General features: G+C 37.0%; 1 protein-coding gene across 1 annotated transcript in view; it reads right to left on the bottom strand.

Moving 5' to 3' along the window:
- Positions 1-796: 796 nt before the first annotated feature.
- Positions 797-16,269, bottom strand: part of ADAMTS20 (ADAM metallopeptidase with thrombospondin type 1 motif, 20) — a 246,227-nt gene continuing 230,754 nt past the window's right edge. Inside the window, exons 38-39 of the mRNA XM_006865315.1 lie at positions 2,621-2,725; positions 797-886 (exon numbers count right to left, since the gene is read on the bottom strand). Of these exons, the coding sequence (XP_006865377.1) occupies positions 797-886; positions 2,621-2,725 (195 nt within the window). The remainder of the gene's footprint in view (positions 887-2,620; positions 2,726-16,269) is intronic.

Genomic DNA, 16,269 nt, shown 5'->3' on the forward strand with positions numbered 1-16,269 from the left:
ACACAACACGTAATTAAATTTTCCACCTTAAAAATAAGCCAACTCTTAAACTTGGCATTCAATAGTTCATTGTATACTGCTTTTTATGGTCTAGATATGAGGAATTTCAGATATAAAATGACTTTAACATCTTTAATAAAGGTTTTCTATGTGCAAACATAATTTTTGTATTACCAAAGTGGGAACTTCAAAATTTCAAGGAATTCTCATTTGTCTATTTGATTAACAAAATGCAGTATATAACTTTGAGAAAATAAAAACTTCAAGAATAGATAAATACACATACAAGAGTTACAAAGGCATACAGAATATTAATGTTATAAAAACAATGCATTGCTTATATAAGTACAATGAAATTAGAGGTAGGTATTTAAAATTAAATTCCAGTATATCATGTCTTCTCCTGGATTATACCCACAAAATTTCATATTTAGCACTTAACCAAACATAGATTTTTAATAAAAAGTTTGCACCACATTTTTCAAAACTAGTGTTTTAATTAAAGCACCATAATCAACAATGAAAAAGTAAAGGGAAAATATAACAAGGTATCTGAACTGTATCAGTAGAAAGTATAATGACTATGTACTTTTTGATGTGAATACTGATTTTTTATTCATCTGAAAGATTCTGTAATGCTTATGGAAATTTTGAATAACTTTATTTTCATAGTTTTTGGTTTCTCTATTTTGGACATGGAATTCTCAAGAAAGGAGTGAAGAAGAAAAGAGCACCGGTTATCTGAATGTTCCAGAGAATATATCTTCCTTGGGTCATGCTTTCCATTACTGAATATTTATAGTACTTGAACTGGAAGACCAGTAGTCATATGAGGTACACACTTTCCACAGAATCCTCCACATCTGCCATAGACTTTGGTTCCATCCTGAAAATAGGGAGAGGTGAAAATGTAGAAGAATCCTAAACATGCAGATTTTTGCATTCATAAGGCAGGAAACTTATACATTTTGAAACATAGAGTTGCAGTCATTACCCTAGATTTTCTATATCAATTATATTTGTGGTCCAATATCATACCACTGTAGGATGAGTTCCAATTTTTGGTCATGTGAAAGTGGAAAGGGAATTAATTAGACAATCTGAGATTTGTGTTAGCTGCTTGATGATTATAAACCACACTATATCTAGAAAAATGTATCTCAATCTACATATTTTTCATCAATTTATCTATTTGCTTCAGTGTGTTTATTATAACCTTCTCCAATATTTACCATACTTTATGTAAAATTCTCTCAGATGAAATAAAAGAAAATGTTACATAAACTTAATTATTGCTGACTCACAGCAACCTTGTATAGGTTTCTCAAGGCTGTAAATCATTATGGGAGTAAAAAGCTTCATCTTTCTCCCATAGAGTGCCTGGTACATTTGAACTGCTGACCTTGCATTTAGCAGCTCAACACATAACCACTAATCTACCAGGGCTCCTTAAACTTAACTATATGCAACCCATATTCTACTCACTGTACCACAAATATCTCATGGAAGCATTAAAAATCATACCCTGAAGAAAAATATGGAAGAAGGTTATAAAATGGAGAAATTATTAAAATGGGCTGAAAGCAGTAATTATATTTGGAGGTGGTAGTTGGCTGTGCACCAAAGAGTCAGTTCCAACTCATAGATGCCCTGTTTAGAATTTCCAAGGCTGTAAATCTTAACAGGAGCAGAAAGCCTCATCTTTCCCCTATGGAGCAACTGGTAGATTTGAACTGCTGACCTTAGAGTTAGCAGTCCGGTTCATAATTCACTATGCTACCAGGGTTCCTTAGTAATTATAATTGTTGTTTTTGTTGTTAAGTGCCTTGGAATAGCGACCCTGTATACAGTTCCTGAGTCTGTAAATCTTTATGGGCGCAGAACGCGTCATCTTTCTGCCATGGAACAGCTGGCAGTTTTAAACTGCTGACCTTGAGGTTAGCATCCCGACTCATAATCACTAGGATACAGGACTAGGAAAGGACTAAAAAGGGAGACTGTTTCCTAATCAAAGGGATTCACTGAAGAACAGTAGGGCAGTTTGGAGCAAAAGGATGATCTGAACAGAATGATACTTGTCTAGGTTTGTCTTCCCCATGAGGTTTCCTAGACTGTAAATCTTTATAAAAACCATTTCAAGCAGACTGCCTATCTTTCTCCCACAGTGGTTGGTGAGCACTTAGACGCTTAACCACTGTGCCACCAGAGGTCCTTGTAAAGCCTACATATATATAGTCATAAAAAAGTCAACTTAATTATTTCATAATAGTTAATGACATACTTTTTTGTCACTATAGGATCAGCACTGGACTGCAAACTACAAGGTCCGCAGTTCAAACCCACCAGCTGCTCCTTGGAAACCCTATTCAGGGTTATTATGAGTGGGAACTGACTCTACAACACTTAACAACAACAACAATGCTGTCCTTTAACATTTTCGTCTTAAATTATAATGTAACCTTAGCACTAAGGTACAAAATTAAACCAAATCTACTACCATAGTGTCGATTCCAACTCTTAGCAACCAAAGGATTTTGGAAACTAAATCTGTATGGAGCTTTAATGGTACTTCAAAGCACGGAAGTATTTCAAGCAGACATTTTGGCCCAGCACGACTGACCTGTGATTTGTGTATGATGACAGAGGCATAACTGCCTTGAGCAAGCCATTTCGCGGAGCTGGATATCTTCATCCCAGTTCCTGCCAAGTTAATACTGAACTGGCCCTGGATTGGAAGCAAAACGAAATTAGATGGAATTCCAAAACTAGTTTGTCAGAACCAACTCAATGGCACTTAACAACAACATAAAGTAGTTAAGAATGCCCCTGGCTGGAAACATCTAAATCTAAGTTATATGAAGAATTAACTCAGTTACTGTCAAGAGTCTTCATTTATAAAATGAAAAAGTCTAAAGAAAATGAACCAGGTACATAAAAAAAGTTAACAGCAAATATGTTTCTCAGTTACAAGAGACAACAGAATTAATAATGCACAATGTCATCTATGCAAAACTGACTCTGCCAACCCTCAGACACTAACACTTGACAATTAGAACTAATGGCCCTGTGTTGTGATTGTTATGTGCCATCGAGTCGGTGCCAACTCATAGCGACCCTATGTACAACAGAACAAAACACTACACAATCCTGGGCCAACCTCACCATTGTTGCCATGCCTGAACCCCTTGAACTTGGCCAATCAATCTCACTGGGGAGGGGGGCTCCTTCCTCTTTTTCTCTGAATCTCCACCTTACGAAACATGATATCCTTCTCCAGTGACTGGTTCATCCTGACAATATGTCCAAAGTATAAGAGATGAAGTTTGGACATCCTGGCCTCCAAGGAGCATTCTGGCTGCACTTCTTCCAACACAGATCTGTTGATTCTTTTGGCAACCCATGGCACTTTCAATATTCTCCTCCAACACCATAACTCAAAAGCATCAATTCTTCTATGGTCTTCCTTATACATTGTCCAGCTTTCGCATTCATATGAGGTTATTGAAAATACCATAGCTTGGGTCAGGCGCACCTTAGTCCTCAAGCTGACATCTTTGCTCTTCTATACTTTAAAAAGGTCTTGTGAAGCAGATTTGTCTAATGCAATACGTTGTTTGATTTCTTGATTGCTGCTTCTGTGATTGTTGATAGTTGATCCAAGAAAAATGAAGTCCTTGACAACTTCAATCTTTTCTCCATTGATAAGAATGTTGTTTATTGGTCCAGGGGTGAGGATTTTTGTTTGCTTTACATTGAGATGCAATCCATACCGAAGGCTGTGCTCTTGGATATTCATCAGTGATTGTTAAGTACCATGTTGTTAGATTGTTGTTGTTAGTACCATGGAGTCGGTTTCAACTCATAGTGACCCTGCACAAGGTTTCTGAGGCTGTAAAATTTTACAGGAGCAGAAAGCCTTCTGACTCATAGCAACCGTAAGTGCAACAGAACACAATACTGCCCAGTCCTGGGTCATCCTCATCATTGTTTTTATGAGTTCATTGTTGCTGCCACTGTGTCAATTCATTTCATTGGGGGTCTTTCTCTTTTTCTCTGACCCTCCACTTTACTAAGCATAATGTCCTTCCCCAGGAGCTTGTTACCCTGACAACATGCCCAAAGTACAAGAGATGCAATTTCGCCATCCTCACTTTTAAGGAGCACTCAGACTGGACTTTTTTCAAGACAGATTTGATTGTTCTTCTGTTTAGTAATTCAAATGCATCTATTATTTTATAGCTTTCCTTATTCAGTGTCCCACTTACACATGCATATCAGACAATTGAAAAAAACATGGTTTAGGTTAGGTCCATCTTAGTCCTCAAACTGGTATCTTTGCTCTTTAACTCTTTCATAAGGGCTGGTTTAGCAGATTTGCCTAATGTAATACATCATTTGATTTCTTTTATGCTGTTTCCATGTGCATTGACTGTGGATCCAAGCAAACTGAAGTCTTTGACAACTTCAGTCTATTCTCCTTTTATCATGATTTTATTTATTGTTTCAGTTGTGAGGATTTTTTTTTCTTACATTGAGGTACAGTCCATACTGAAGGCTATAGTTTTTTGTTTTTGTTTTTTTATCAATTGGTATTTCAAATCTACTGCACCCCAGCATAGTAGATTATGAATGGGGCTACAACCCACAAGTTCAGCAGTTTGAATCTACCAGTCAGTCACTCCATGGGAGAAAGATGAGGCTTTCTGCTCCCTTAAAGATTTACCGCCTTGGAAACACTATACGGAATCACTATGAATCAGAATGAACTCGATGGCACATAACCACCTGTAACTATCACTTCACTCCAGCAAGCAAAGCTGTCATCTGTGTATTGCAGGTTGTTACTGTGTCTTCATTTAATACTTATGCCAAGTTTTTGGTGTGTTTTTTCCCCTTATAATCAAGTCTCTCAGATTATGTACTCATCATATAGATGGGATAAATATGATGAAAAGACTCAACCCTATTGCACACCTTTCCTGACTTTAAACCAATCCCCTTGTTCTAACTATGTGCAGGTTTCTCATGAGCATAAGTGTCCTGGAGTTCCCATTCTTCCTAATGTTAGCCATACTTTCTTATAATCCACACAGTCAAATACTTAGGCATAGTCAATAAAACACAGGCAAACATCTTTCTGGTAGTCTCTGCTTTCAGCTAAGATCCATCTGATGTCAGCAGTGATATCCCCTATTTCGTGTCCTCTTCTGATTCTGGTTTGAATTTCTAGTAGCTCCTTGTCAATGTACTACTGCAACCATTTTTTAATTATCTTCATCAAAATGTAACTTTTACATGATATTAATGAAATTGTCCAGTGATTTCCGCATTCTGCTGGGTCACCTTTCTTTGGAACAAGCTCAAATGTGGATCTCTTACAGTTTTCTGACCAGGTAGCTGTCTTCCAAATTTATCGGCACAGATGAGTGAGTGCCCTCAGTGCTGCAGCAGTTTGTTGAATAATTTCAATTTGTATTCCATCACTTTCCAGAGTTGTGTTCTTTGCCAGTACCTTTGGGGCAGCTTGGACTTCTTCCTTTATTATTACTGGTTCTTAATCACATGTGACCTCCTGAAATGGTTGAACATTGACCAATTCTTTTTGGTACAGCAACTCTGTGAATACCTTTCATCTTCTATTGATGCTTCTTGCATAGTTTAATAGTTTGCCCATGCTGTTAAGTGTCAAAGAATCCGTTTCAACTCATAGCAACCCTATATAGGGTTTTCCAAGGATCAGTGGGTTTGATCCACTGACCTTGCAGTTCAAACCATCCTTGTGGTCCAATGCTTATCCTACAGAGCCATACCAGAACTACATTTTGCCCATTGTGGTTGTTGTTAGGTGCCATTCAGTCAGTCCCGATAGATAGCAACCCTGTATAGGGTTTCCAAGGAGCAACTGGTGAGCTTGAACTGTTGATCTTGTGCTTCAAACCAACATTATAGTCCAACGTATCAGCCCACAGCACCATACCAGAACTCCAGTTTGTCCATGTTGTTGTTGTTGTTGTTAAGTGCCACCGAGTCGGTTCCGACCCATAGCGACCCTGTGTAGGGTTTCCAAGGAGTGACTGGTGAGCTTGAACCACTGACCTTGTAGTTCAAACAGCTTTGCAGTCTGGCGTATTAACCCACAGCGCCACACCAGGACTCCTTCAACTTGCAGCTTGAGGCTTGAATTCTTTCTTCAATTCTTTCAATTTGAGAAATGCTGAGTGTGTTTCCTTTAGGTTTTCTAACTCCAGGTCTTTGCACATTTGATTATAATACTTTAGTTTGTCTTCTCGAGCTGTCTGTGGAAATTTTCTGTTCCGCTCTTTTATTTCATCAATTCTCCCTTTGCTTTAACTACTCTACAGTCTAGCGCAAGTTTCAGAGTCTCTTCTGACATTGTTTTTATATTTTCTTTCTTTCCTGTCTTTTTAATGACTTTTTGCTTTTCTCGTGTGTGATGCTCTTGATGTCATACCACAACACCTCTGGTTTTCAGTCACTAGTATTCAGTGTGTCAAATCTATCTTCCAAGTTCAGGTGGGATATACTCAAGGTTGTCTTTTAACTCTCATGGACTTGTTTTAAATTTCTTCAGTTGCACCCTGAATTTGTGAACAATTGATGGTCTGTTCCACAGTCTGCCCCTGACCTTGTTTTGACTGATGATATGGAGCGTTCCCATCGTCTCTTTCCACAGGTGTAATCAATTTGTACTTAATCTGATGAGGTTCAAGTGTATGTAGTTGTCATTTATGATGTTGAACAAAAAGTATTTGCAATGAGCAGTGAATAAATCATCAGTGCTGCAAAATTCTATTACACAATCTCTAGCATCATAGTTATCACCAAGGCCATGTTTTCTGACTACAAATCTGTAAGATAAGGACTGGACTGATAATCACAAAATCTATAGTTCAAACCCACTAGCTGCTCCTTGGAAACCTTATGCAGGGTTGCTATGAGTTGGAACTGACTCAACCACACTCAACAATAATTATCCTTCCTCTTTGTTTCCAACTTTCACATTTCAGTCTCCAGTAATCAATGTATTTGATTGCTTTGATTTTTACTAAAGAAGTTGGTTGGTAGAATTCTTATTTTTCATCATCATTGGTTTTAGTGGTTATTGTATAAATTTGAACTATAATCATGTTATCTGGCCTTCATTATGTGCCTATGGATATTACCCTATTACAAACAACATTGCATTTCAGAATAGATCTTGAAATACTCTTTTTAACAATGAATGCAATGCCTCATCGTTGTGTTATTTCCAACATAGTAAACCACACGATTGCCCTACTCAAAATGTCCAATACAAGTCCATTTCAGCTCATTAATGCCTAAGATAGCGATCTTTATGTGTTCCATTTCATTTTTATGGTTTTCAATTTTTTGAGATTCACACTTAATACTGTCCACATTCTAATTATTAATGGATGTTTGCAGGTGTTTCTTCTCATTTTTAGTTGTGTCCCATCAGTAGGTCCCAAAAGGTTTTGCTCCATTCATGTTATTTACGTCAACTCTACTTTGAGGAGGCAGATTTTCTGCAGTCATATTTTGAGTGCCTTGGAACCTAAAGGGCTAATCCTCTGACATTAATTAGACAGCATTCTGCTGCTATTTATAAGGTTTCCAGAAGTCAACCTTTCAAAAGTAGTTTTGTTTTGTTTATAACTAGTTCTTGAAACTTCTCAGCCATTATATATTTTTAGATTGATAAATAAAAAGGAGTTATTGACAGAGTGAAATTGCAGACTTACAAACAGAAACAGGTACATGTAAAGCATTCACAGAGGAAAAAAGTCAGACAATTTACAAGTGAACTACAATTAGATGTGTAACAGACTTCTTAAAATAAACAAAGGAAGACACAAGACAGTGGGGCAATAGCTTCAAATTACTGTGAGAAATGTAGCTATCATGTGGGCATAATAAAGATATTTTCAGGTAAGCAATAGAGTTTTTCACAAAACATGGCAAGCTAAAACTCATTGGATTTTAAAAAGCACAAAGATTCGAAAAACAGAAACTAATTGTGTTACGGTTACATAATGTAAATCATACTGTTAAATGAAAAGAATGAAAAATATATTCAACATGGAGAAATCCTAGAAACAAAATCTGAGAAATAGTTCTTGAAAAACAAGTTATATAATAAAGTACATACCATAAGTTTGTTTAAATGGCCAAAACAAGCAAAACCAAAATTTATTATGTAAATATGCATATAGAGTATATTGGTTATCTAGTGCTGCCATAACAAAAAAACCACAAATGAATAACAAACAAAAATTCACTCTTTCACAGTCTAGGCAACAAGAAGTTCAAATTTAGTTCACACTCCCTTGAGGGAAGGCTTTTTCTCTTGGTTGACTCTAGGGGAAATTCCTCGTCTCCTTTCAACACCTGGGGGTCCAGCATACCTTGGAGACCCAGATGCGTCTTATCATCAGTCTTCTTCTGGGAGATTGATGACAAGACACTACCTGCTTTTTTTCCTTTGTATTAGCCAGTTCCCTCCTCTCTGTTTTCTGCTTTCTTTTTAACTGTGGAAATTGGAAAATCATGTTAGGCAATAGGCTGCTGGCTCATAGGACTGTTGAAGCTAGAAAATCCCAGAATTAGTAGGCCAAGTAGCAGGTCCTAGGCTCAAGTCCCAAGAACTGGATTACAGATGGTGATGAGCCAGTTGCAGGATCTAGAATAAATGAGAGCATTTTCAGAGCATGTATATTGGATATTGGATATTGGATACATATCGCACCCTCAAGGAAACTCCTTTATATCAAATAAATTTGGTGAGTTGAGTAAGGATGGCACATGAGTCATGTCTTCTTGTAAACTGTGATTCAAGATAGAACTCATCCTAATCCTGCTTCAGTTATACATGTTGTTGTTGTTGTTAAGTGCCGTCGAGTCAATTCTGACCCATAGTGACCCTGTACAGGGTTTCCAAGGCTGTAAATCTTGACGGGAGTAGAAAGCCTCATCTTTCTCCCACGAAGCGGCCAGTAGTTTCTAACTGCTGACCTTAAGGTTCGCAGTCCGATTCGTAACCACTATGCTACCAGAGCTCCTTTCAGTTATACATAGACGTTAGAATTTACAACACATATCACAAATGGTTGGATAATTGTATCATATAAAAAATAGGAGGAAAATCATACAATACTGATAATCATGCAGAGCCTAGACAAGTTGGTACATATTTGGGATAAAAAAATTTAATCCATGACATAATGTAATAAAAATAAAAGAATAAAGCAAGTGTATGATAAAGACAAAAAAGTGACTTTCTTCAATTGCAGGATGTATAGAAGAGAATAATAATATGTTGTTGTTGTTGTTAAGGTGTCGTCCAGTCGGTTCTGACTCATAGTGACCTTATGCATAGCAGAATGTCCAGTGCCAGCCTGTTCACAATGCTTCTTAATCTTGAGCTCATCACTGCTGCCACTCTCCCACTTCATCCTGGTGGGGTCTTCCTCTTTTATTTGCTGACTGTCAGTTTTACCAAGCATAATTTCTCTCTCCAGGGATTGATCCCTCCTGATACTATGTCCAATTATGAAAGACTGACCATTCTGGCTGTACCTCTTCCAACACAGATTTGTTTGTTCTTCTGACAGTCCATGGTAATTTTAATATTCGTTTCCAACACCATATCTCAAATGTATCAATTCTGCTATGGTCTTCCTTATTCATTGTTCAACTTTCACATGTATATGACACTATTAAAAATACCATGTCTTGGATTAGGTGCACCTAAGTCCTCAAATTGACATCTTTGCTCATAAATACTTAAAACAGGTATTGTGTAGAAATTTTGACTAATACATCATTTGATTTCTTGACTGTTGCTTCCAAGAGTGTAAATAGTGAATCCAAGCAAAATAATGTCGCTTCTCCATTTATCATGTTGTTATTTATTTGTCCAGTGGTAAGAATTTTTGTTTTCTTTACCTTGAGGGGTAACCCATACCAAAGGTTGTGGTCTTTGATCTTCATCAGTATTTTAAGTCCTCTTTATTTTCAGCAAGCAAGGTTTTATCATCTGCATATTGCAGGTTGTTAAAGCATATTCCTCAAATCCTTATGCCATTTTCTTTTTCATATAATCCAGCTTCTCAGATTAATTGCTCATCATACAAGTTTAATAAATGTGGTGAAAGAATACAACTCTGGTGCACACTATTCCTAAATGTAAGCCATTCAGTGTCCCCATGTTCTATTTGAATGACTGTCTCTTGGTATATATACAGGTTTCTCATGAGCACAATTGGTATATGTACAGGTTCCTGATGAGCACAGTTAAGTGTTCCGTAACACTCATTCTCTGCAAAGTTGTCCATACTTTTTCATGATCCACTCTGGTAGCGTAGTGGTTACGAATTGGGCTGCAAACCTTAAGGTCAGCGGTTCGAAACTACCAGCCGCTCTGTGGGAAAAAGATGAAGCTTTCTACTCCGGTAAAGATTTACACCCTCAGAAACCCTGTACAGGGTTGCTATGGGTCAGAACTGACTCGATGGCACTTAACAACAACGACAACACACAGTTTAAAGCCTTTACAAAGCCAATAAAGTACAGGTAAACATCTTTCTGGTATTCTCTGGTTTCAGTCAAGATCCATCTATGTCAACAATGATATCACTTGTTAAATGTCCTTGTCTAAATACAACTTGAACCTCTGACAGCTTTCTGTCAATGAATTGTTGCAGTTTAAAAAAATTATCTTTAAAAAAACTTAACTTGTATGTGATATTAATGATATTAATTGATGATTTTTGCTTTCCATTGGGTCACCTCTCTTTGGAATTGGCACAAATATGAATCTCTTCCAATCAGATGACCAGGTAAGTGTATTCCAAATTTCTTGGCACAGATGAGTGAGTGCCACCAATTGATGGAATACAAATGGAAATATTTCAACAAACATAGGGTTGTTGAAATATTTCCATTTGTATTCCATCAATTCTCAGAGCCTTATTCTTTGCCAATACCTTCAATGCACCTTGGACTTCTCTCTTCAGTATTATTGACTTTTGAGCGTATGCTACCTCTTGAAATGGTTGATCACTGACCATTTCTTTTTGGTACAGTGGCTCTGTGTATCCCTTCTATCTTCTTTTGATGTTTTCTGCATCATTCATTTGTTGTTGTTGTTAAGTGTCGTTGAGTTGGTTCTGACCCATAGCAACCCTATATAAGATTTCTGAGGAGTCTCTGGTGAACTTGAACTGCTGACCTTGCAATTCAAACTAATTTGGCAGTCCAGTGCGTTAGCCCACAGCACCATCCAGGATTCTATTTTGCCCACAGAATCCTTCAGTATTTCAAGTTAAGACTTGGATTTTTTTCTTCAGTTCCGTCAGCTTGAGAAATGCTGAGTGTGTTCTTCCCTTTTGGTGTTCTAACTCCAAGTGTTTGCACATTTCATTATAATATTTGATTTTGTCTTTTTGATCTGCCCTTTGAAATTTTCTGATCAGTTCATTTACCTTCTCATTTATTCCATTTGCTTTAGCGTCTTTACTCTGGAGAACAAGTTACAGAATCTCTTCTGACATCCATTTTGGTCTTTTCCTTTTTCTTTGTCTTTTTAAATGAGCTTTTGCTTTCTTCCAATATGATGTTCTTGATGTTATTCCACAACTTTTCTGGTCCTCAGTCAATAGTTTCATATCATCATATCTGTTCTTCAAGTGATCTCTAAATTTAGGTAGAACATGTTCAAGGTCAAATTTTGGCTCTCATGGACTTGTTTTAATTTTCTTCAGCTTCACCCTGAACTTGCACATGAGCAATTGATGATCTGTTCCACAGTCTGCCCCTGTTTGGGCTGATGATATGGAGCTTTTCCACAGTCTCTTTCCACAGATGTAATCAATTTGATTTCTGTGTATGCCATCTGGTGAGGTCCGTGTGTATAGTTGTCTTTTATGTTGCTTAAAAAAGGTATTTACAATGAACAAGTCATTTGTTTTGCTAAATTCTATCATGTGATCTCTAACATCATTTTTATCACCAAAGCTATATTTTCCAACTCCTGATCCTTCCTCTTTATTTCCAATATTTGCATTCCATCACCAGTAATTATCATCATGTCTGAGCAGTTTCAGACTGAAGAAGTTAGTAGAATCCTTCAATTTCATCTTCACTGGCTTTCGTGGTTGGTGCATGAATTTGAATAATAGTGGTATTAACTGGTCTTCCTTGTAGTGAATGGGTATTATCCTACCACATTCAGCATCATTTTTCAAGACATATGTTGAAATCTATGTGTTGATGAATGTGATGCCATTCCGCTACAATTTGTCATTCCAAGCATAGTAAACCATATGATTTTCAGAATCAACCTGACCAATGTTTGCCATGGGCTGCCAAAAGAACCATAGGTTCATTTTGGAAGAAGTACAGCCAGAGTGCTTCTTGGAGGCCAAGAGGGCCAAACTTCGTCTCTCATACTTTGGATATATTGTCAGGAGGGACCAGTCACTGAAGAAGGACATCATGTTTAGTAAGGTGGAGGGTCAGAGAAAAAGAGGAAGACCCCCCAATGAGATGGATTGGCCAAGTGGCAGCATCAATGGACTCAAGTGTGGCAACAGTAGTGAGGTTGGCCCAGGATGGGGCAGTGTTTCGTTCTGCTGTGCATGAGGTCACTATGAGTTGGTACCAACTTGATGGCACCTAACAACAGCAACAGCAACAACATGACCAATACAAGTCCATTTCAGCTCACTAATGCCTAGGATATTGATCTTTATGTGTCCCTTTTCATTTTTGACAATTTCTAACTTTCCTAGATTCATGCTTTTTATATTCCATATTCCAATTATTAATGGATGCGTACAGTAGTACATTCTGAAAGCTTTACTCCATTTGCATCATCAAAGTCAGCACTACTTTGAGGAGGCAGCTCTTCCCAAGCCTTCCAAACTGCACTATATGCTATTCTCCATCCTTCAATACTCAATATTCTGGAGCTATCTGACAGTGTTCCACTGATATTCATAAGGTTTTCAGTGACTAAACATCTGCTTCATCCTAATCTGTCTTAGTCTGGAAGCTCAGCTGAAACCCATCCACCATGGATAAGCAGATTTAAGTTATAAAGTTCCACTTCTTGGATTGAGTAGTTGGCTCAAGTGTGTGCATTATATAATGATGTTTTACAATTTTTAAATGTGTTTTGCCTAGTGTATTTTGCATGTCATCTACAAATTTAATGCAATTCCAATTTAAAATCCTGGCATCTCCAATAACTAGAACAACTCATTACTCTCCAACAGAAGAATAGACAAACTGTAGAACAAATAAAGGATATTCACAATGTAGAATACTATTCAGCAGTAAAACTGAATAACTGATTAATATATTCAACAACATGGATGAATCTCAAAGGCATTATGTTGAGAAAAATAACACAACTTCAAAATATCATATACTGTATTATTCCACTTACGTATCATCCAAAAAAAGGCCAACAAAGTTCGCCAGAATTAAGTGGAAGAGAGGAATTGATTACAATAAGTGACCGTGAGGACATTCTTTGGGGAGTGATGTAATGGCTATGTATTCTAATTATGATGATGGCAATATGAATTTGTAAGTATGTAAAAACTCAAAGAACTTTACATCCAAAATAATTATTTAATGTATATTATTTAATAAGAGAATATTGTCAAAAACAACTACCTACCTGGGGTGGCACTGTGGGTTAATGCGCCAGACTGTAAAGCTGTTTGAACTACAAGTTTGGCAGATCAAGCTCACCAGATACTCCTCAGAAATCCTATACAGGGTTGCTATGGGTCGGAATCGACTTGACAGCACTTAACAACAAAAACCCATCCGTTGCCATCGAGTTGATTCCAACTCACAGCAACCTTGTATAAGATTTCTGAGGCTGTACACTTTACAGGCAGTGAAAAAGGATTTACAGGACTGTAAACCTTTCCCATGGAATGGCTGACAGATTTAAATTGAATCTTGGGGTTAGTAGTCCAGTGCATATCCTAAAGTACTACCAGAGATTCTAAAAACAACCAAGGAGAAAGAGACTATACACAATGTAATCAAAAGAAAGACAGATACAGATATACAACACTATATCCTGATAATAAAAAAAATAAGATTCAAAATATTTAACAATTTGCTCTGAACACTCAAAAGAACTTGGACCATGAATCACTGGCATCAGCTGAATGTGATTATTTCTTTTACTGTCACATAATCACATATTAATTACAAACCAGCAAAAGATCCTTAAATCATTTGTTTTGAATTTTTGTGACGGTGAACAGTACAAAGCACTTTATTTTACTTTACTTTGGCCATATGTATTCTAAAGTTGTCCCACACTCCTTAATCCCATCTTATGTTACGGTGTGGCAAAGTTTATTTGCCTTAAGGAGCACCATATGTGTTCACTCTCTTTTTAGCATTCATGTCCCAGGGTGCCTTGTCATATGCAAAGACAGAGGATGTGGTTTTGATGAATCCCAAACAATGGAATATGTTTTTCCTGTCATCAAACATCTGGAGAGTATTCATGCAAATTTTTTGTAACTTGACACAGTGTCTGGTTTATATATTGGACAGAATATCTCCAAAGATACTGGGCAGTTTGTATTTTTGGTTACAGTAACCCCTGGTAGATGAAACCAGAGTGAATATGTTGTTGTTAAGTGCTGTCGAGCCGATTCCGACCCATAGCGACCCTGTATCAGGTTTCCAAGGAGCAACTGGGGAGCTTGAACCACCGACTTTGCAGTTCAAACAACTTTGCAGTCTGACGCACAGATGGGCATAATTTCGTTTGGAAGATGTGCCTATGCCTGATAAAATCGAATTCTGGAAATAGAGTTCAGCATTTCAGAAATGCCTAGAAAACCATGTGAGGAAAGTATCTCATCCTGACAGACAGAGAGCTGCGTTTTTATTGCTGGCTCTCTCTGACTTTCTCAAAGACCTTAGCTAGCTAGATCATTAACACCAAGTATCTGTTACTTCAATTATAAATTCAAATTGCCTTGTCTATTACTACATAATTTTCTGAAGATACTGTAAGAAAAAAAAATTTTGTTTACATAAAAATTGATAGACAAGAATTAGATAGAATTGGAAATAGCTCTACCATCACTTAGAAACCTGACTTTGCTAACACCTTGGGTTCTGATTTCATGCTCATAAAGAAATATTCTATTTATAGATATGTATACATCCAAGTTAACACAGCACTATTCACAGTAACAAAAAGAGGGAAACAGCCCTGATGCCAATCATGGAAGAACTGATAAACAAACTTTGATACACACATACAATGGAATACTATGCAACCAACATTGAAGAATAGCAATGAATTTACCAAACACCTCATAACATGGATAAGTCTGGAGGACATTATGCTGAATGAAATTAGTCAATCTCAAAAGGATAAACATTTATGGGACAACTATTGTAAAAAGTCAAGAAAATTTTTTCATGCTAAAAGTAACATTCTTTGATGGTTACCAAGGCTGAGTTAAGGGAGAACAAAAGCTAAAGACCCTGTTACCTTGGGTGACAAAGAAGGCAAAAAAGCTAAAGACTTTTGTTAACTTGGGTGAAAGAGAAGGCTATAAAAGGGAGCCAGAGGTTGACTCGATTACATCAGGTCTCATCATGCTATTGTTAAATTCTGTCAAGTTAGTTCAGATTCATAGTGACCCTGTATAGGATTTCCAATGTGTAGTGGGCGGTTTTAAGCCTCTGACTTTGTAAATAGTCCACTGCTTGTCCTACAGTGCCATACCAGAACTCCCATTAACATCATAGAAGTAAGGGTTTACAGCACATAGGATAATTTAACCATTTCAGAGCTAATTAAATCTGGGGTGATTGCATTTTTTTAAAAAAAAATGGAAAGCAAAAACGTAAATAGATTAAGAAAGGAGTATGATAGAAAGAACAAAAATATTCTATTAATAGTATGATAGAAAGAACAAAAAATATTCTAATAATTAGCTTTCTATTAAGATACTTCCTATGATAAGAATTCACTGATGCAATAAAAGAGTTTCTTTTTGTTTGACAGCTATATGACTTATTTATACATTGCTGTTGTTGTTGTTAAGTGCCATCAAGTTGGTTCCAACCCATAGTGACCCTGAACAGGGTTTCCGAGGCTGTAAATATTTATAGGTACAGAAAGCCTTATCTTTCTCCCGTGGAACAGCTGGTAGTTTTGAACTGCTGAACTTGCAGTTCAAAGCCTGATTC

Source organism: Chrysochloris asiatica, unplaced genomic scaffold, assembly GCF_000296735.1.
Source record: "Chrysochloris asiatica unplaced genomic scaffold, ChrAsi1.0 scaffold00077, whole genome shotgun sequence".
NCBI classification, from domain to species: domain Eukaryota; kingdom Metazoa; phylum Chordata; class Mammalia; order Afrosoricida; family Chrysochloridae; genus Chrysochloris; species Chrysochloris asiatica.